Below are 22,480 nucleotides of genomic sequence, written 5' to 3' on the forward strand. Positions count from 1 at the left end.
GACAGGTTTGATTGAGGACACTTGGAGGCTGCTACTCATTGAAACATAGTAATCACTCAGCACCCAGTGTAAAGGTATTTAGGTTTATCTGGGACTTAATTCTATTCTATTCTATAAATTCTTTAAACCAAAACATTTTTACATGAGTATTTTATAAAGAGAGACTTGTTATTGATGTCAATAATTCTAACACAATGTTGTAATTTACAGAGAAATCTCCCTGACTGAGGAAATCAACACGGGATTCTGTTATAAAACCACAGGATAAAGATGAAATAAATGTCTGCTGTCAATGATGTATAGAGTAGTGTTGCAGAAATCTGTCAGAGTGACAGGTGTTAGGTGTGGTAGTCACATTACCCGTGTATCGTCAGACCGGGTCTGGATCAGTGATTATATAGGCAATCTCATCTTGACAAACACAGCAGGTGATAAACTACATCATCTGACAGATATAGATAGTGATTATGGAGTACACACAGTGACTAGAGACGGTGATTTAATTTATATAGACAGGGAGTATAATATCAACAAACTGTCTACAGATCACACAGTACAGACTACATTAATAAAGTACAACACAGCACCATGGATACCAGTGAGCGTCTACAGCTCCCCCTCCACTGGAGACCTGCTGGTCGTGATGTATAAATATGATACAAAGACAGGCAAGGTAAACCGTTACAATAACACAGGACAACACATACAGACCATACAGTACGACAACAACACAGGTCAGGGACTGTATAGAGAACCTCTCTACATCACAGAGAACCGCAATGGAGATGTTATTGTGTCTGACATTGGCCGTGATGCTGTAGTGGTGACAGATGGTGTAGGGAGACATCGCTTCTCCTACACAGGACCTCCATCAGGATCACGACTATCACCACGTGGAATCTGTACTGACGCACTGTCACACATCCTGGTGTGTGATTATAGAACCCGCTCAGTACAGATGATTGATAAAGACGGACAATTCCTGTCAGTGATACAGACATCAGAACACGGGATAGACTCACCATGGAGCCTGAGTTATGATGACATCACTAACCTTCTCTGGGTCGGATCTGGGTATAACAACACAGTGTACATATACAGACTTATCAATGGAGGGGATAATCTGACTGGTAAGTAATACAATAGTATAATTATATGTTTTGTTGTAAAATGTTTAGTGTATACAATATATTATAGTCATTGTTTTATTTGTAATTATAAGACATTAAGGAATAATCAAACAGATAGTTTTATGTGTAATTACATGACATGGTTAATTGAATTCTAACTTGTTGCATTAAGTCACAAGAAATGTTTTTAAGATAAGGATATTAATTTATAAGTTGTAATTAATAACTATATAACTTTCAGATAATATGTTTAAGATTTAATTAGGGTTATTTCAATATATTTCCATTTCTATTTGTTTTCTCTGTGATAACTCTTTGAAAGTTAGTGGAGTTGATTTCTTGATCATTCTAACGGAATGCAAATTTCACCAAGCGAAAGGTCAGGAGCTAAGAAGGCCTAATATGCATGTAATTCTCGTGCGGCTGTCTTTGTGTTTGACGTCAGTGAGCGGGGAATATTGAAATTGACATGTGAGGCCTCGTGTAATTTAAATTTATTAGTCTACATTTTTAAAATCTAAATTTACAATTTTATTTCACAATGAAATGGAAATATAAGGAACCACTGTCTAGTTAGTAGAGTATGCCAGAGACATCAACAATAGTTGGAAATGTAGGATAATTTATGCATAAAACTATCGTTGATGCCCGGGCATACTCTACTAACTAGACAGTGATTCCTTAAATATGTACTTAGTTTAGTTGTTAACTCTGTCGTCTTTAACAAACTACTCCAGATTTTGTACAGATAAGACTTGACATAGCTTCTGTCCTACATCTTGTATAATGTAGTATAGAGTGTTAAGTTCCCTGACTGGTTAATGATTTGTTGTTTAACTCTCATTGGTCCTGTCTTTTATTTGGGTGGACATGATTTTATAGTCCTCTGCTTAAGTCAGGAAATGAATACATTGGGTGGTTTGCAGGTTAACTTAATAGGTCACTAAAAATGTCATGAAATGGAAAAAATGATTGTAAAATGGGTGTGGTGTGTATGTGTGTGTGTGTGTGTGGGGGGGGGGGGAATTAGGGGAGTTTGGAGGGGGCAATGTCCTAGTTCTTATCAATAGTTGATATATATATGGTTCTTTCAATACTCCATTCAAACAAAATTCCATCACATTGACTACAAACATTTTGTACAATGTTGACAGTTAGATATAGACACCATTGATATTAACACAGCTCTGTCTAGGAATGTTGTGTATTTCTATAACAGGTGTTCAGTAAATCTACACTGTGTACTGGGTTGACATTTTACATGTATATTACATGGAATTCTTACAGATTAAAAGTGAAACCAAAGTCAGAATTATAGAGTCACATCAGCCTACCTCCCCCTCCCCCCCCCCCCCCCCAAACACACACAAGAATTTTTTTTCAGGGAAGGGTGGGGGGAGGGTGTTTCACTATATCATGCTACTTAATCATTTTCTTTCAGAACTCTTTAGCTCACCTGAGCTTTTCTGATCACCGTTGTCCGTCGTCCTTCCTTCTAGCTGTCAGTCTGTCTGTAAACTTTTCACATTTTCAACTTCTCAAGAACCACTGGGCCAATTTTAACCAAACTTGGTACAAAGCATCCTTGGGTGCAGGGGGGGGGGGGGTAAATTGTTGAAATGAAGAGCCAAGCCCCCTTCCAAGGGGAGATAATCAAGAAAAGACAAAAATAGGGTGGGGTCATTAAAAAATCTTCTCAAGAACCACTGGGCCAGAAAAGCTGAAACTTAAATGGAAGCATATTGGGGTAGTGTAGATTCTAAATTGTTCAAATCATGACCTCTGGGGGTAGGGCGAACCACAATAGGGAATTCAAGTTTTACATGGAAATATGTCGAAAAAATATTTAAAAATCTTCTTCTCATGAACCACCGGGCCAGAAAGGCTGAAACTTATGTGGAAGCATCCTTTGGAAGTGTAGATTGTTAAGTGTTCAAATCATGACCCCTGGGGGTAGGGCGGGGCTACAATAGGGAATCCAAGGTTTACATTGAAATGTGTAGAAAAAATCTTTAAAAAATCTTCTCAAGAACCACAGGGCCAGAAAAACTGAAACTTATGTGGAAGCATCCTGGGGAAGTGTAGATTCTAAATTGTTTAAATCATGACCCCCAAGGGTATGGCGGGGCCACATTAGGGAATCCAAGTTTTACATTGAAATATATCAAAAAAATCTTTAAAAATCTTCTCCTCGAGAACCACAGGGCTAGAAAAACTGAAACCTATGTGGAAGCATCCTGGGGTAGTGTAGTTTTTAAATTGTTCAAATCATGACCCCTGGGGGTAGGGCGTGGCCACAGTAGGGAATCCAAGTGTTACATTGAAATATGTCGAAAAAATCTTTAAAAATCTTCTTCTCTAAAACCACAGGGCCAGAAAAGTTGAAACTTACGTGGAAGCATTCTGGGGTAGTGTAGATTCTAAATTGTTCAAATCATGACCCCTGGGGGTAGGGTGGGGCCCCAATAAGTACTACAAGGGGGGAAATCAGGTGAAAAACAGCAAGGCCAAAGTTACTCAGGTTAGCATTGTGGCCCTTGGGCCTCTTGTTTAATGTACAAACCTTTTTGTTCTGTATTTGTTATGTTGAAAAGTAAATTTATAACTTCCTCAAGAACCAATGAAAAATAATTTCAATTTTCTTTTAAAATCATGGAAAATAAGGTGTACAATTTCGGGTTGGCTCATATTCAGTGAAATTGAATAGTTCCAAGTATCGTGCTACGTCGACCATAAGAATGATCTAGGGGTCAAAAATATGACATAAATCACTGTTTTCTCTCCTCACCTTTATCGTGTTTATTAGTGTCAACTTGTTGTTATAAACATTTTTATGTTCTTGGACAATGGTTTATTGTTATTAAAACTTCTGAAGGTTTGTTAGATTATGGATAGTGAAATTTCTTATTTCATGACTAAAAAAATAATAATGTTTTTTTCTGCTACATAAATAGTATTTTCTATAGTAGACATTTAGACACAGGAATTTCTTATTTTCTACAAAAGAAATAAATATATTGAAATACCAAAAATGTATGTGAATGATCTATTTTCTATGACTGCATCATTTCACTTTCAAGTTAAAATGAAATTGAAGTAAATGTTTAATTTCATACCTTGTTCTTAGCTCATGAGGTAAATCATATGACCAAATCAACAAAAATAAACAGATAATATTGTGGAACTGATTTAGAAAAATAAGATTTGAAAATAATAGAATAACATATTTTTTCTGAAATACCTACATCATTACCTTGTGCGTTAACACCAAATTTCAAATTCTGCTTAATGCATGTGTTCTGGATATCTATTCTAAGAACATGTTTTTGTTTAGATCCAGGCAGTGATGATTTAAATAAAGTTGATGAGTTAAAGAAGTTTCTGAGGAAGGAGAAGACAACTGTTTCCCATGCCAGAGGAATACTTGTTGGATGTGCTGAAGCTGGAAAAACAACACTGCTGAAGCAATTACAAGGGCAACTCCAAAATGTCAGCAAAGTTATAGAGTCCACCAGGGGACTGGAAGTCTATCAACATCTCTTCATTGTTAGAGATGGAATTCTGGAAGGTAAAAATAATTTCTGATACATATTCATAGGACAATGACAGACGCAGACCACTTTTCCATCAGAAAAGCCCACTGAGTTTTTGGCTCAGGTGAGGTTGACCTCAAATTTGTGTTTGGCTAAATTTCAAAGAAGGTATTCAAGATATTTATGCCCCCCTTCGAAGAAGGGAGGGCATAGTGCTTTGCTGCTTTCTGTCTGTCGGTCTTTCTGTCTTTTGGTCCACCAACCATTTCCGTTCATTTTCTTAGCAGAGGTTGCACAAACTGAAATGAAATTTGGTATACAGATTAATCATAAGAATATCTAGGTCAAGTCCTATGTTAGTATATATGTCGGGGGGGGGGGGGGGGGGGGGAGTGTTTCACAAACATCTCTTGCTTTATCAAACTTCGTATGCTTATATTGGTGAGAGTTATTCAATTGCATCAAGGTTTTTGACCTTGGCCTTTCAATTTACCTTGACCTCATTTTTCTCAATTTGTTAGCTTAGTTTCAAGGAAACAAAGATATTTCATCAAACTTCATATTTTGATACGTATAATGTAGAACTATTGTAGTGCATCAACATTTTTACCTTGACCTTTCCTTTGACCTTGACATCACTTTTCTCAATTTTGTGTTTAGCTCAGTTTTAAAGAAATTTTTCCAAATATTTTTTAGCTCACCTGAGCTAAAAGCACAAGTGAGCTTTTCTGATAACATTTTGTCCGTCGTCCATCTGTCTGTCTGTCCGCCCTGTCGTCTGTAATCTTTTCATGTTTTCGACTTCTCCAGAACCGCTGGGCCAATTTGAACCAGACTTGCCACAAAGGATCCTTGGGTGAAGGGGATTCAAATTTGTTCAAATGAAGGGCCACATCCTCTTTCAAGGGGAGATAATTAAGAATTAGTGGAAATTTAGTGGAATCTTTTAAAAATCTTCTTCTCAAGAACCACTGGGCCAAAAAAATTGAAACTTATATGAAACCTTCTTTACATAGCATAGATTCGTCATATCATGACCCCCCAGATTTAGGGTGGGGCAAAAATGAGGGATCAAAGTTTTACATAGGAATACATAGGGGAAAAAAAAATTAAGAACAGTAAAGCCATGTTTAGTCATATTGATATGAAAACATTCTCAGGAAGTTTAGATTCAAGGTTGTTCAAATGATGACCCCCTGGGGTAGGGCCACAATGCACTATCGGAGTTTAACATATGGATGTATACAAAAAATTCTCTGAAATATTTTTCTCAAGAACAGCAAAGCCATGGTTAGTCACATTGATATGGAAGTATCTTGAGGTAGTGTTGATTCAAGTTAGTTCAAAATATGACCCTGAGGGGGTAGGGTGGGGCTAATCTATAAAAATCTTTACACTGGGGGGTAGGGTGGGATAACAATAGGGATAAAGGTTTTACATAGGAATATATAATAGAAAAAATCTGCTGATAAAGAGCAACAGGGCCATATTGACTCATGTGAGCATTATGGTCCATGGGCCTCTTGTTATGTAAGCTTATGCACTGATGCATTTTTTGGTGAAAGTTTATCGACAGTGTCCAATTTTTAGCCCACCTGAGCTGAAAGCTCAAGTTAGCTTTTCTGATCACCTGTTGCCCGTCATCTGTCAGCTGTCCATCCGTCCATCAGTAAAATTTTCACATTTTTAACTTCCTCTTGAAAACCACTAGGCCAATTTTAACCAAAGTTGCTACAGTGCATCCTTTGGTGAAGTTGAGTTTAAATTATTAAAAAAAAAATGCCGATCCCCCTTACAAGGAGAGATAATTAAGAGAAGACAAAAATAGGGTGGGTCCTTAAAAAAATTTCTTCTCAAGAATCACTGGGCCAGAAAAGCTGAAAAGCTGGATAGTGTAGATTCTAAATTTTTCAAATCTTGACCCATGGAATAGGTTGGGGTCACAATAGGGAATCAAAGTTTTACATTGAAATAAAATGGAAAAATCTTTAAAAGTCTTCTTCTCCAGAACCACTGGGCCAGAAAAGCAGAATCTTATGTAGAAGCTTTTTGGGGTAGTGTAGATTCTAAATTGTTGAATTCATGACCCCCTGGGGTAGGTTGGGGCCACAATAAGTATTACAAGGGTGAAAATCTGGTGAAGATCAGCAGGGCCAGAGTTACTCAGATGAGCATTGTGGCCTCTTGTTTTTATTTTACCTTGACCTTCTGAATGACTTTGACTTTACTATTTATTGTGTATTAAATTCAGTTTTAAAGAAACTATTCAAGATATTTTCATCATGTTCATCAAACTTCAATCAGAGACCAAGGAATTGTTTAATCATTTAATGAAGAATTTTATTGTTTAAATAATGAATACAGATGTACAGACACAAGATATAATATGATCAGTAGAATGTTTGTTGTCAATCCTGAATTGTGATAAAAGAGATATATAATTACTCTATGATGCGTGTTCAAAATGAAAACAGTACTAAATAACGACTTTCCTCTTTTACAGTGGCTGATGATGACTCACCATTGAAGACATTTATCAGGATAAACGCTGCAGATTTGAAACCAGACCCAAGCAGTGCAGTTGACACCTCCGATACAAATGGAAAAGAAGAACTAGGAAGTACTGATAAAAACACTGAAGTAGTTTATAGCCGAGAAGAAAAGAAAGAAGAGAATGTGGAAATGTCTTCTTCACCAACTGAGGGCACAGAAGAAGAGAATACAGTAGAGGTAATGGTCAGTCTTCTCTCCTCAGAAGCTCCAGCAATGGTGAAAGATGAAATTTTTCGGAAAATCTTATCTGAAAAAGAGAAGTTACCAACAGTAAGCATGCTGGATTTTGCTGGCCAGTTAGCGTATTATGCCTGTCACCAAATTTACGTAACACCAAAAGCCTTCTTCATCCTTGTCTTGGACATGACTAAGAGATTTGAAGATGTTGTCGATAAAGAGAAAGACAATCAAGAAGGATCAATCTTCTCCGTGTGGACATACAAAGGTATGAAACATGTAATATGTCAGATTTTATTTTTTACAAGGTAAAACTATTATGCAACTTATTGTAGTTTTATAACCAATGACAAACTTCCAGTTTTCATTTTGTCTAATAGATCGAAATATTCAAAGACACGTCATTCTTTAGGATTTATCTAAAATTGGGATTTATATTAATTGAATTTGGGATGGTGTATCTAATTCCGCAAAGCTAGGGTTTATTTGTTTACTGGTAATTCTTGGATTGTCTAAAAGCTACAAACTTCGACAGTTGTAGTTTAATTTCGATCAGACATGCATCAATTCTTCCAATAATGAATGTGGAGTCATATTCCAACATTTAGGAGTTATATGTTAGGGCATAATGTATGACATTATTAGCCCACCTGAGCTGAAGGTTCAAGTGAGCTTTTTTGATTGAAATGTTTCTGTTGTCTGTAATTGTTGTTGTTGTCGTCATTGTAAACTTTTTACAATATCATCTTCCTCTCAAGAACCACTGAGCCAATTTCAACCAAACTTGCCACAAAGTGTTTGTGAGTCAAGGAGATTCAAAGTTGTTCAAATGAAGGGCCTTGTCTTCTTCCAAGGGGAGATAATTACAAATTAATGAAAACTTATGGCACTTTTTATGCCCCTGGATCGAAAGATCCCGGGGGTATATTGTTTTTGTCCTGTCTGTCTGTTTGCCTGTTTATCTGTTTGTCTGTTTGTCCGTTTGTCTGTTTGTCTGTCTGTCTGTTGTCAACTTTAACCTTGCCCATAACTTTTGATTGGTTGGAGCTATGACTTTCATATTTCACATGTGTATTCCTTGTGACAAGACCTTTCTTTGGGTACCATCATATTTGACCTTTTGACCTTGACCTTGGAGTTTGACCTACTTTTGCAAAATTTTATGAGACTTTAACCTTAGCCATAACTTCTGAACAGTTGGTGCTTGGGGTTTCAAACTTCACATGTGTATTCTTTGTGAGAAGGCCTTCCTTTGGATACCAACAACTTTGACCTTTTGACCTTGGAGTTTGACCTACTTTTGAAAAACTTTAACCTTGGCCATAACTTTTGAACAGTTGGTGCTTAGGGTTTCAAACTTCACATGTGTATTCCTTGTGACAAGACCTTCCTCTGGATATCAACCACTTTGACCCTTTGACCTTGACCTAGGAGTTTGACCTACTTTTGAAAAACTTTAACCTTGGCCATAACTTTTGAATGATTGGAGCTAGGGCTTTCATACTTCACATATGTAATCCTTGCGACAAGACCTTCCTTTGGATACCAACCTATTTGACCCTTTGACCTTGACCTAGGAGTTTGACCTACTTTTGAAAAACTTTAACCTTGGCCATAACTTTTGAATCGTTGGTGCTAGGGCTTTCATACTTCACATATGTAATCCTTGTGACAAGATCTTCCTTTGGATACCAACCACTTTGACCTTGACCTTGACGTTTGACTTTTATTCAAAAAACTTTAACCTTGGCCATAACGTCTGAACAGTTGTATCTAGGTCTTTCAAATTTCATAGATGTATTCCTCGAGACAAGACCTTTCTTTGGGTATCAACATTTCTTATCTTTTGGCCTGGATTTTCACTTGCATTTGAAGAAACTTTAACCTTCGCCACAAGCTGCCATACGGGGGCATCAGTGTTTCACAAACACATCTTGTTAAAAATCTTCTCCAGAACCACTGAGCCAGGAAAGACGAAACTTATGTGGAAGCATCCTCGGGAAGTGATGTAGATTCGGTTTGTTCATATCATGACCCCCAGGTTAGGAAGGGGCCACAATGGACAATCATTTTTATGCCCTGGGATCGAAAGATCCTGGGGGTATATTGTTTTTGTCCTGTTTGTCTGTTTGTCTGTTTATCTGTTTGTCTGTCTGTCTGTTGTCAACTTTAACCTTGCCCATAACTTTTGATTGGTTGAAGCTATGACTTTCATATTTCACATGTGTATTCCTTGTGACACGACCTTTCTTTGGGTACCATCATATTTGACCTTTTGACCTTGACCTTGGAGTTTGACCCACTTTTGCAAAATTTTATGAGACTTTAATCTTGGCCATAACTTCTGAACAGTTGCTGCTTGGGGTTTCAAACTTCACATGTGTATTCCATGTGACAAGACCTTCCCCTGGATATCAACTTCTGTGACCCTTTGACCTTGACCTAGGAGTTTGACCTACTTTTGAAAAACTTTAACCTTGGCCATAACTTTTGATTCGTTGATGCTAGGGCTTTCATACTTCACATATGTAATCCTTGTGACATCACCTTCCTTTGAATACCAACCAATTTGACCCTTTGACCTTGACATAGGAGTTTGACCTACTTTTGAAAAACTTTAACCTTGGCCATAATTTTTGAATGGTTGATGCTAGGGCTTTCATACTTTACATATGTAATTCTTGTGACAAGACCTTCCTTTGGATACCAACCACTTTGACCCTTTGACCTTGACATAGGAGTTTGACCTACTTTCGAAAAACTTTAACCTTGGCCATAACTTTTGAATGGTTGATGCTAGGGCTTTCATACTTTACATATTTAATTCTTGTGACAAGACCTTCCTTTGGATACCAACCACTTTGACCCTTTGACCTTGACATAGGAGTTTGACCTACTTTCGAAAAACTTTAACCTTGGCCATAACTTTTGAATGGTTGATGCTAGGGCTTTCATACTTTACATATTTAATTCTTGTGACAAGACCTTCCTTTGGATACCAACCACTTTGACCCTTTGACCTTGACATAGGAGTTTGACCTACTTTCGAAAAACTTTAACCTTGGCCATAACTTTTGAATGGTTGATGCTAGGGCTTTCATACTTTACATATGTAATTCTTGTGACAAGACCTTCCTTTGGATACCAACAACTTTGACCTTGACCTTGATGTTTTACTTACTTTTAAAAAACTTTAACCTTGGCCATAACTTTTGAACAGTTGCAGCTAGGGCTTTCAAATTTAACATTTTTTATCTTTTGGTCTGGATTTTGACTTGCATTTGAGAAACTTTAACCTTTGCCATGAGCTGCCATACGGGGGCATCAGTGTTTCACAAACACATCTTGTTTTTACATAGGAAAAATCTTCAAAAATTTTCTACACTAGAACCTTTGGGCCAGGAAAAAATGAAAATAATGTGGAAACATTCTCACTAGGTAGATTCAAGTGTGTTCAAATCATGACCCCCACAGGTAGTATGGGTCCAAAATGGGCAATCAAGATTTTACATTTATAGGAATAAGTAGGAAAATCTTCTACACCAGAACCACTGGGTCAAGAAAGATGAAACTTAGGTGGAAACATCTTCAGGTAGTTTAGATTAAGACCCCCGGGGGTAGGGCGGTAGGGCGGGGCTACAATAGACGATCAAAGTTTTACATAGGAATACAATAGAAAACTCTTTAAAAATCTTCTTCTCAAGAACAGCAAAGCCATGATTGGTGATATTTATATGTAGTGTAGACTCAAGTTTGTTCAAATCATAACAACCAGGGGTCTGGTGGGGCCATGATGGGCAATCAAAGTTTTGCTTAGGGATACATAGGAAAACTCTTAAAAAATCTTCTTCTCAAGAACAGCAAAGTCATGACTAGACAAATTTAAATGGAAGAATCCCCAGCTATTGAAGAATCAAGTTTGTTCAAATCATGACCCCCGGGGGTAGGGTGGGGCCACATTGGGTGATAACTTTTTTTTCTTAAGAATACATAGGAAAGATCTTTAAAATTCTTTTCAAGAACAACAAAGCCATGATTGGTCATAATAATATAAAAGCACCATGTAATGTAGTTTCAGATTTGTTTAATCATGACCACCCTCCCAGTAGAATAGAGAGGCCATAACAGGGGATGATAGGTATACAAAGGAATATCAAGGAGATATCTGTAAAAAAATGTTCTTCTTAAAAACAGCAAAGTCATTATGTGTGATATTATTTCAAGCATCCTTAGGAAGTGCAGATTCAAGTTAGTTCAAATCATACCCCAACCCCTTTTTATATTTAAACTGTTAAATACTGAACTGATTTCTGCTTTTTTCAAGCCACCGTTCTCAGATGAGTGATGTGACCCATGGGCCTCTTGTTGTTCACACTCTTTTTAGGTCACCTGAGTTTACTCATGTGACCTATTGCTATCTGTTTTCATCCATAGTTGTGCGTCGTCCCTCGTGCGTTAACATTTAAACATTTTCAGCTTCTTCTCTGAAACCGCTGAACCAATTTCAACCAATTTTGGCATATAGCATCAATAGGTAAAAAGGAACAAAATTTATGAAATTCATGGCCCCTGCCCCCTTGAGGCCTGAGATGTGTGGTTAATACCATCAAAATTAGTGCAATCTTTAAAAATCTTCTTCTTTACTCCTAGACATCAAGCAGCCAAACTGTTAGCATGATTGTAATAAGCATTGAGCCCCCATCCAAAATTGTGAAATTCATGACCCCAAAGTCAGGGATTCTTGTGCTTGGGTGTTGCTCTGTTGAATATATAGTGAAAATGCATTATTTCTTTAAAAATCTTCTTCTTTGCTCCTGGGTATTAAGCAAACAAACTAAATGCATAGTTATGATGAGCAAAAGTGCCTCTTCTAAAATTGTGAATTTCATAGCCCCTAGGTCAGGGGTTCTGATGTTAAGGCAGGGCTCTAATAATTATATAGTGAAAGACATTAGTTCTTTGAAAATCTTCTCCTCTGCTCCTGGGTATCAAGCCAATAACTATATACATAGTTATGATGAGGAAGGATGCCTCTTCCAAAATTGTGAATTTCATGGTCCCTGGGTCAGGGGTTTTGGTGTTAGGATGGGGCTCTATTGATTATATAGTGAAAATGTGTTCATTCTTTGAAAATCTTCTCCTCTGCTCCTGGGTATTATGCCGATGATCTGAATGTATAGTTGTGATGAGCAAGGGTGCTTATTTTAGAATTATGAATTTCAAGGCCCTTGGATCAGGGTACCAGTGGGGGAGGGGGTTATGATTATATACTGAAAATGAATTAATGCTTTGAAATATCTTCTTTGGTATTAATCAAACATTTATGAAGAGGAAGGGTGCCTTTTCCAATATTGTGAAATGTGTGGCTCCAGGTGCAGGGTTCCTGTGGGGTGTGGCACTACTGATTATATAGTGGAAAATGCATTTTTCTTTGTTCCTTTGCTCTGCCACTGGGTTTTAAGTAGTCAAACTAAGCATGCTAAGGGTATAGTTATGATGAGCAATGGTGCCTCTTTCAAAATTGTGAATTTCATTGCTTCTTGTTTAAATTCAATTGTTGGATAGTTTTTACATGATACTCAGGTGACCTATAAGACCCATGGGCCTCTTGTTTAATTAACAATATGTCAAGATCACCTGTGTAGCAAACAGTTGCTCCAGAGTCGTGGAGTAGGGAATTAAACCCGGGGAATCGAATCATCCTGCAGGATGTTTGATGAGACCCTATAAACAGAGGTCCCATGTCGCAGTATGTGCTAACACAAAAAAAATCACTGCTCACTGGTCCTGTGTGCCTAGTTTAGGTCTAAATTTGCAGCTGTCCAGACAGTGGTGGCCTCTCCATATGAGTGAAAAATTCTCAAGAGGGAAGCAAACATCAACAAACAAACTAATGATAGCCAAGTTCTCATTCCTATATTATTCATGCAACATGAAAAGTTCAAAATGTGGAGAATTTAGAATCTACATTAGCGACTACCTCAAGAAACTTTCAAACAATTTTCATTTTTCTGGAACAATGACCCGAGTCTTGCCTTTATTAATTTCCCCTTGAAAGGATTCTTGGCCCTTTTTAGAAAATAAAAATTCTTAACTAAAAGATGCTTTTTGCAAACTTAGTTAGTATTTCCACAGTGGTACTAAAGAAGTTGAAAATGTTAAAATTTTAAAGAGGGACAGACAGATAAACAGACTTATAGACCTGCCTTTTTTTTCTAGTGTGATGCTATATTTATTCTCTTTTTTTTTCTTATAGACTACTTGAAGTTTTGGATTACTTCAATCAAGACATTTGGAGGTAAAAAGGCTCCACTGTTTCTTGTTGCCACACACACGGAAACAAAATCTACAGATGTAAGTATTCAAGCTTATAGAAATGTGAATTACCAAAAAAAATAGATTCACATATCTAGAGAAAGCACAAGTACAGCTATACTTCAGGAAAACAAAAGAAAATATTTTAAGACTTTAACGGAAGAAGATTGGTTTTAGTCTTTACAAAATTAATTGGTTTCTATCCAGGTTTCCTGACATCATATAGGTTCTATTTATTTTTTTTTAAATCCTGCGCCCCTGGGGTGGAACGAGGCCGCAAACGGGGTTCAAAGTTTTACATAGAATTAATACATGAAAACTTAATTAGAGTTAAGGGTTCTCCACACACCCCCAGCTTGTATTCTCATATTACTGAGCATTACTTATAACAGTCATTTCTACAGTACAGGCCATGAGTTTTCCCCGTCGCACGGTGGAAAACACACCGTGTGAAATGCTCTGTGTTACATGGTGTAGCACAGTGTGTGTGGATTTGAAATACACAGGTAGGCACACTGTGCTGCAACGTATCTAGAAAAATCCCAGCTAATGCACCTGGTGCCCAACCATGTCCAGAAAATTCCCTCTGTGCTGTGCCGCACCGTGTCTATATCACAGCTAGTGTAGATTTTGTTTGTTCAAATCATGACCCCTGGGGGTAGGGTGGGGCCACAATGGACGATCAAAGTTTTATATAGGAATATATAGGAAAAATATTTAAAAAACTTCTTGAGTATCAAGAACAACAAAGCCATGATTGGTTATATTTATGTGAGAGCATCCTCAGGTAGTGTAGATTCAAATTTGTTCAAATTATGACCCCTGGGTAGGGTGAGGCCACAATGGGTGATCAAATTTTACATAGGAGTATATAGGAAAAATCTTCAAATATCTTCTTCTCAAGAACAACAAAGCCATGATTGGTCATATTTTTATGGAAGCACCCTCAGGTGGTATGGATTCATTTGTTCAAATCATGTCCCCCGGGGGTTGGGTGGGGCCAGAATGGATGATCAAAGTTTTACATAGGATTATATAGGAAAAATCTTCAAAAAATCTTCTTTTCAAGAACAGCAAAGCCATGATTGGTCATATTTATATGAGAGCATCCTCATGTAGTAGATTCAAGTTTGTTCAATTCATGACCCCCCGGGGTAGGATGGGGCCACAATGGATGATCAGTCTTACATAGGAGTATATAGGAAAAAAACTTTAAAAATCTTTTTCTCAAGAACAGCAAAACCATGATTGGTCATTTTTATATGGAAGGATCCTCAGATAGTGAAGATTCAAGTTTGATCAAATCATGACCCCTGGGGTTTGGGTGGGACCACAATGAATGTTTAATCTTGTAGGAAAAGAAGCAACAGTTAGTCAAAGAAATATGTAAGCATCCTGAGTGTAGATTCAATTTTGTTCAAATCATACCCCCACCCCCACCCACCCCCCTTTAGGGGTAGGTTGGGACTACTTATGCATGTAAGCTTTTCAATACTGAACTGATTTTTGCTTTTTTTCTAGCCACAGTGCTCAGGTGAGCGATGTGGCCCATGGCCTCTTGTGTTAAGAAATTTATGAAAGTTATAAAAATTTTTTAAAAAATCACATTTTCTCTAAAATACATAGAGAAAAAATTAGAAAAGACTTCTGATTGTGTAGAAGAACCTCTAATGAATTCAATTTCAATAAGAAGTTGAATCTAAAAAAATTGATGAAGAAAAATTATTTTCAAAATCTGAGAAATAGAAGTTCCTTTTTACAGTTATCTATCCTGTAGCCCAGGTCTCAAAAACTTTGGTTAGCATCAGCATACTTCATCATACCAAAGTTACTCATTATTTGGCTACTGAACTGGACAGATATAAATGAGTAAAACTAGAAATGCACACTATTTATCAATAATGTTAAACACACAGTGAGATAGGTATTATTGAAATGCACAGATCAGTGTGCAAAAGTATTAACTAAATACAACAGACTTTGAACAATATCTATATGGGTTGATTAGCCCGAAAGTATAAATAAACTAAAACGTGTTCAAGAAGATATACCTAATATTTACGAATTATTATTATGCTACAAAAACTCAAGTTCTTTTATTGAAAATATTCACATTTTTCTCTCAGCCACGCCATGATCATGCCATGTGTTCATTGTTTATGAATATGGTGTCACTTAAGCATTGAATCATTATTTTTTGAAAGATATAGTCTCATAACTGCAATGGTGTGTGCAAACAAATTGAGTAATACGCTAATGCCAATCAAAACGTCAGAACTATATAAAACCAGAAGTAAAAGTATTTTTCTAGACATACGTCTCAAGTCACTGGGTGTGGAGGACCCTTAGAATGTTGATTCTAAATTGCTTGAATCATGGCCTAAGGAATTGGATGAGACCACAATGGGGAAGTTTTACATTGGACTATACAAGAAAACATTTGAGAAACCATCTGGTTAAAACTTTACTTAATACATGTATACAGGAAAATGTCCTTCTCTTCTTCATGTATAAGGTCATGTTAGCCATATTGATATTGAAAAAAATACAATGTTGTGTAGAATCAGAGATCCCATTGGATTAGGACGGGGCCATAACATGAGGTCATAATATAAGAATCTCAGTCTTCTTGAGATCAGCAAGGCTAAGTTGCTCAGGTTAGCGTTGTTGCCCAAGAGCCTCTTGTATTTTTGTTCTTGTCGTTTTTTTTTAACCTTTTCATAGATGACTAAAATGCAACATATTGTTTTCAACAAATGATTAGTTTATTATAGTCTCGAAAGGTTTTTTGATAATTTTCTTTCCTTTTCATTGTAATGGTAGTGTCAAGTCTTGATACGCTTTTATGAAGAACACTTCTTGGAAATGATAAAGATTTATCATTGATGTAATGATCTAAATTTGAATTCAGTTGTTCTGATAATATGCTACAACTTAACAGCTCATTTTTTTTACTGTAGATTTTGTATATGATAGCAACCAATTGCAGCTCTTTGAATTCCTTTAAAGAGTACATGTAACACAAAGTGATCGATTTTTGTCCCCTCAGAGCTATAGTTCCAGTTAATTATACTTGTAACATTGAGGATTAACGATGAGCATACAATGTCAAGAAAGGACATGTTTTTAAGATAACTTAATTTGCATTGATAAAAAATTAGTGTTTAAGAGCCATTCTCTGTAACGACTTGAACTTTTATATAGAAGCTGTGGCAGGCATAGTCTCAGAATTTCTCCAAACTCTCTTTGATAAAAGTCTTTGATACCGTAAACTCAAATCAGGCAAAAATTGGTTGCTACGTGACTTGGTTACCATGGCAACATGTCTGAAAGTTTGAAAAATGGCATTTTTCAACATGTTCAGAGTCCCACAGTTAACGTTTGCAGCAAAGCAAACAAGTGGTAATGATTGTTTCTGAAAGTTGAAGGCCTGATGTCTTAAATGCATGATAAACATGTTTGGTAAATCAACTATTACATATGTTACTATGAAAACAAAGTATTCAAAAGTAATAATTTTGCTCATTTAATTTTATAACATCATACACTTAAGAATAAAAAAAATTATAGGTTGAAATACAAGCAAATAATAGACAAAATATCCTTGTAACATATACCATGGAAGAAATATGATATTTCTTATAGGTTGGCAATGGTTGCCATGGTTTTAATACCAAGAAGGGATTTTAAATTTACTCTCTTAGTGATTAAATCTAATCCTATCTTTTTAAAAAGCATATTTCTATATAACTAATGATCAATTTTTAAAGATGTTCATGTGACCCTAATTCTCACATTTCAAAAAATGCAAATTCAATTCTTTAAGTAGAGCGTTGCAATGGAAATAAGCCGAAAAATATGCATAAAAATCTGAAAAATATTCTGTTTCCTTGGATACGTACCCTTGTATGTAGATTCCCAAAGGTTTTATGATTGGTAATTATGAACAACTAAACTGACTTTCAATTTTGACTGCCACCCAATCTCTAACTGGATGCAAAAAGCTGGCACATAGGGTTTAATATTGATATAAAATTAACAAAATCGAACATTTTCCCTTCTTGGTTACCATAGCAACAGTGTTGTATTTTTCAACAAACGTTATCAATATATGATATTCAACTTTAGTTTTACCAGATAATTACTATTCAAGGTGAGTCAAATAATATGTTTCTTGAATAAAAGGTAAGTAAATTCCTAAGGCAGCAAAAAAAATATCACTTTAAACAACGGTGTTGCAATGTCCTAAGGATATATATGTGCCAGTCATGAAATTTATTGTTTTTCCTGAAGATAGTAGCATTAACCCAATCTTAGCAACACATTTTGGATGGTAACACTGTGTTACCATGGCAACCATGAAAGTTATTTTTAGAATAATATTGCCAATACCTAATTACTTAAGGTCAAATTTTTTATTGTTTTTTTCTTAGGTTGTTGATTGAGTTTGATCATTTAACACCTATCATTAGTGAATATTGAGCGTTTTTCTGCATTTTTCAGCATCTAAAATGTATTCCAAATGTGCCCATGGTTACCACTTACTTAGAGATAAATTCTAAATAGTTTTTTATAGCATAAGTGGCAACAAGGTGTCAGGTTTTGGGGAGAATGGTTTGTTTGTTATTCTTATTCTTTATTAAGGTTTAATAAAGATTCAAAGTAGCTGAAAATCTCAATTTTTTCAACTTTTCTGGCTGTTACCATGGCAACCAAGACACATAGCAACGAAATTTTATTTGATATATGTTTCTGGTGTCAAGTTGTAATAATGGGCAAAGTTTCATCAAAATCGGTGACCATGCGTGGCAAAGAAGTTTAAGTGGTTACAGAGAATCGCTATTAAAAAGCAAGAATTTTGGAAAAACTCAAAACTCTAAATATGTAGTATCAGGTGGATTCAAAACATGTCTGTAAAAAGTAACATCATTAATGAGGGTTAGTGGTCTAACCATGCAAATATTAACCAGGTTATCAAAATGAGGCTTTCTTTTTTTTGAGTGTTTCTATTGTGAATGTTGAATATTTCAAATAAATTTAAAGTTTCTTAGAGTTTTCAATATAGGAAGGCATTTTATACACATAGCATACAAAAGTTATAACTAAAATCTTTCCATTCAGAAAAGCTACATTTTTATGGCTTTACATCCAAAGTGATATTGGTATTTAACAATGGATACCAGATCTACAGTTTTATCTGTAATCAGTTTAAACTAATTACCAATTTTAATTCCAAAATACATGAACTCAGGATTTTCAAATATCAACACACAATTTAGCATTTACAGTATTAAAATCATAGCACACAATTATACATTAATATTTCCATGCTTGCTTTGTTTACTTCTTCAGGAAATAGAGAAGTATTTTGGGGAGTTCTGGAATGCTGTACCAGATGAGGACAGAGATTGGTTAAGTGAGTCTCTGAATGATCGGGAATATGCAGTAGGTCTGAGGGAACTTAATGATAATACCAAGGAAATGCTGGAGTCAATGAAAAAGTCCATAGTGGAACTATTTACAGATGAGAACAATACAAAAATTGAATTGCCTTCTTCATGGGCTTTAATGGAGCAGTTATTATATGAAGGATCCTGGAAGGTTTTGTCCCTGGGTGAAATCTGGAAGCTCAACTCATCTCTTCCCGATGAATACCAAATCAAAAGTGGGGAGGAAATGTCTAAGTTTTTAAAGTGCTTCCATGATAATGGCCTTCTTTTGAATTTTGAAGAAGATGAATTGAGGAAACATGTTATTCTAGACATTCAGTGGTTTGCTAATGCTTTTAGTAAGGTAATTGCTGATGAAAACCACATCAATAAAGATTGTAAAAGGAAATTAATCAAAGAGTGGAAATCCTTTAACAAAACAGGGGAACTTAAAAATAAAGTGATAGATGCTTTGTGGAAAGATGAACCCTCGTACTTGAAACACAAAAGTGAAATTATGCCGTACATGGAGAAACTTCAAATGCTGGTACCTTTGAATGCATTTGAGGCTGTATCAGAAGGCGGCATGTCATGGTATGTCCCATGTATGAACAAAAAGCAGTTTAAAGCTGACTTCTGTGAAGATAAATGGGAATGCTCCTCCATTTTATGCTTTCGGTTCACTTCCTTTGCCATGTTCGTGTTCTACAGACTGGTAGCATACTGCATGAGTTTTCTAAGATGGAGTGTTGCAAAAGATGAAGATAATGAGGGAAGTCCATGTCTTTATCAAACAGCGGCAGTGTTTGATCACAATGCACACACTGTTGTTATTGGCATATGCAATGATGACATTCAGTTGCAAGTGTTCAGAATCAAACCATTAACTGTAGACAAAGAAGTATCGAATGAAATTGGAAATTCCGTTGATAAAACAATAGAAAAACTGACAGAAACATTTATTGACACAAAAATATTCCACAGAGGATACAAATGTCAAAACATTATTTGTAATGAGAAAGATATATCTTTTACCCTTGCAAGTGAGCTCTCCAAAATCAAGGCTAAAGAAATTCAGTGCAAGTGTAAACTTCGGGAGAAACATGTGATAAATGTACAAAGAACTCTAGGATTCTGGGAAAAGGTAACAATTATTAATCTTTATATCCCCAGGCAAACAAAAAAATGAACAATTAGAGGTTGACCTTTGACGCCACCTTTTAATGGAGAAATATAGTAAGCTATACTTCATTCTTAGATTGCTGATAATCTAAGGATAAATAATGATATTGATTAATGCCCCAAGTCTCTTAGCAAACCATATTTTAGGTAACAAGTCTCTCAAACCTGTTGCTATTTGCCTTTGTACATCACTAAGCATTGTCTGTGAACTTTTGAACATGTTCAGCCTCTTTTCAAGAACTGCTGAACCAGTTTTGGTAGATTACATGTATGGATAGAACGGAACAAAAATTGTGAAATCCAGAGGGTGGATCCAATAAAATTGATTCAGTTTTCAAAAATTGTGTGTTCCTCTGGACATCTTAGTCATGTTAATAGTAGGAAAACTGTTAGCTTGATTATAATATCCAGTGAAATTTTTGCAAAGTTTGTTACATTCATTGCATATTTGTTAAAATAAATATCTTCTTTACTGATGTACACCCAGTAGACGAACTGTTTAAATGAGTCAAATGAGTTTTCAATCTTTTACCAAAATTATGCAATTTACAGTCCACTGGCTCATGGTTTAGGTCCAAGGGTTTTACAGACTCAGTGATATCTAATGGTGAATTAAAATCTTATTAACCTAATTTTCCTTACTTGACCTACAACAGGGCCGTTTTAGATGGTCATCATGTAATTTTAAATACTTTTACAAACTCTACTAACTCTAGGTTTAGCTTTGCTAAATACATTTGCTAAATACATTTGGATTAATCAAATGAACTAAGATTGATTCTGTTTCAAACAACGTTGGCTATTTTCAGCATTTAGTTTTTAGATTAAGATGGGTTCATCACTATAACTATGGTTTGTTTCAGAGAGAGGCAAGTGATTCCAGTACTCCTGGGGCCTCTGGACAAAACCTAGGAGGCCGATCTCGATTTGCAAAACTTGGAATGGCTACAAACGATGTCTTAAATAAGGCATACAGAGATATTCTAGAATCAGAAATTCCCCCATCTGATATTGAGAACAAGGTGAATTCATTATCAAACAAAAAGAGGATGAATCTGAAGCTGAACCCAGATCAAGAAGATCTTTTGAAAAAAGCAAAAAATTCTGGATATGTGGAATTTGATATTTCATTAACATACAAGATGATAAGAAACATTTGTTCAACGATCCCTAAACCAGCAAAAGGAAAGTGGGGAGAAGAGCCTGCAGCAGGAGAGGTGACAGTGGGTGATGATGTCGAGAGAATTAGGTTAATCCGAAATAGATTGGCTGCACACGTGAGCTCAGCCTCCACCCTTCAGGCAGAATTTGACGACACCTGGTCGATGATGTCAGATATCTGCCAAAGATTGGAAACCTTCACTGGGAAGAAATACTTGGATGATCTTAATTCCATTGAAAAACTGACCTTAAGAAAAGAAGATGAGGATGCTATTATTAAAAATGTCAAAATGCAAGAAATTTGGGAAAGGATCAAATCAAATATGCAAGAATTTGAAACAGTGCTCAAGCCTAATGAAGATGCTACAAATTAGGTGTTAGTAAAATACAATGTAGAATATTAAAGAATCATTTGTAACCTAAATTTGGGTTACTGTAAACAACTAATTTTTTTAAACTTTGTAGAATTAATGAATATCATATGTAATTGAGCATCTGGTATTTTCAGGCTAATTTTTCAAATCTAATTTTTTTAAGGATTCTTGTCTAAACATAAAATTACCGTTCACGGTAGCTCAGTCGGTAGAGCGCTCGCTTCGTGATCGGGAGGTCGTGAGTTCGAATCTCGGCCGCGACAGACCTAAGTCGATAAAAAATAGGTAGCAACTGTTCCCTCGCCATGCACTCGGCACTTTGAAGTGAAAGTTGCGGGTCCTTCGGATGAGACCTTAAAAACCGAGGCCCCGTGTCACGGTAGGCGTTGGCACGATAAAGATCCCTCACTGCTCAATGGCCCTGAATGCCGAGTAAAGGTCAAAATTTGAAGCCCTTCACCGGTATATGGGGACGTCTCTATATGAGTGAAAAATTCTCGAATGGGACGTAAAACAATATACAATCAATCAATCAATCTAAACATGAAATTCAATCAAGGTACTTCAGAGGCTAATACATTGTAAGAATTGAAATATAGTTTGTGCTTGGAAATGTGCCTTGACCT

At 36.1% G+C, this 22,480-nt stretch overlaps 1 protein-coding gene across 1 annotated transcript; it reads left to right on the plus strand.

Moving 5' to 3' along the window:
- Positions 1–7: 7 nt before the first annotated feature.
- Positions 8–21,866, plus strand: LOC133195453 (uncharacterized). The gene is made up of 7 exons (XM_061331291.1): positions 8–74; positions 211–1,130; positions 4,465–4,698; positions 7,167–7,661; positions 13,650–13,747; positions 19,061–20,281; positions 21,183–21,866. The coding sequence occupies exons 2-7, from the start codon at positions 293–295 to the stop codon at positions 21,852–21,854; spliced, it is 3,558 nt and encodes a 1,185-aa protein (XP_061187275.1). The 5' UTR covers positions 8–74; positions 211–292; the 3' UTR covers positions 21,855–21,866.
- Positions 21,867–22,480: the final 614 nt, after the last annotated feature.

Source organism: Saccostrea echinata, unplaced genomic scaffold (genome assembly GCF_033153115.1).
Source record: "Saccostrea echinata isolate AGI-Se365-2 ecotype Australia unplaced genomic scaffold, CSIRO_AGI_Sech_v1 ptg000029l, whole genome shotgun sequence".
Taxonomy (NCBI): Eukaryota; Metazoa; Mollusca; class Bivalvia; order Ostreida; family Ostreidae; genus Saccostrea; species Saccostrea echinata.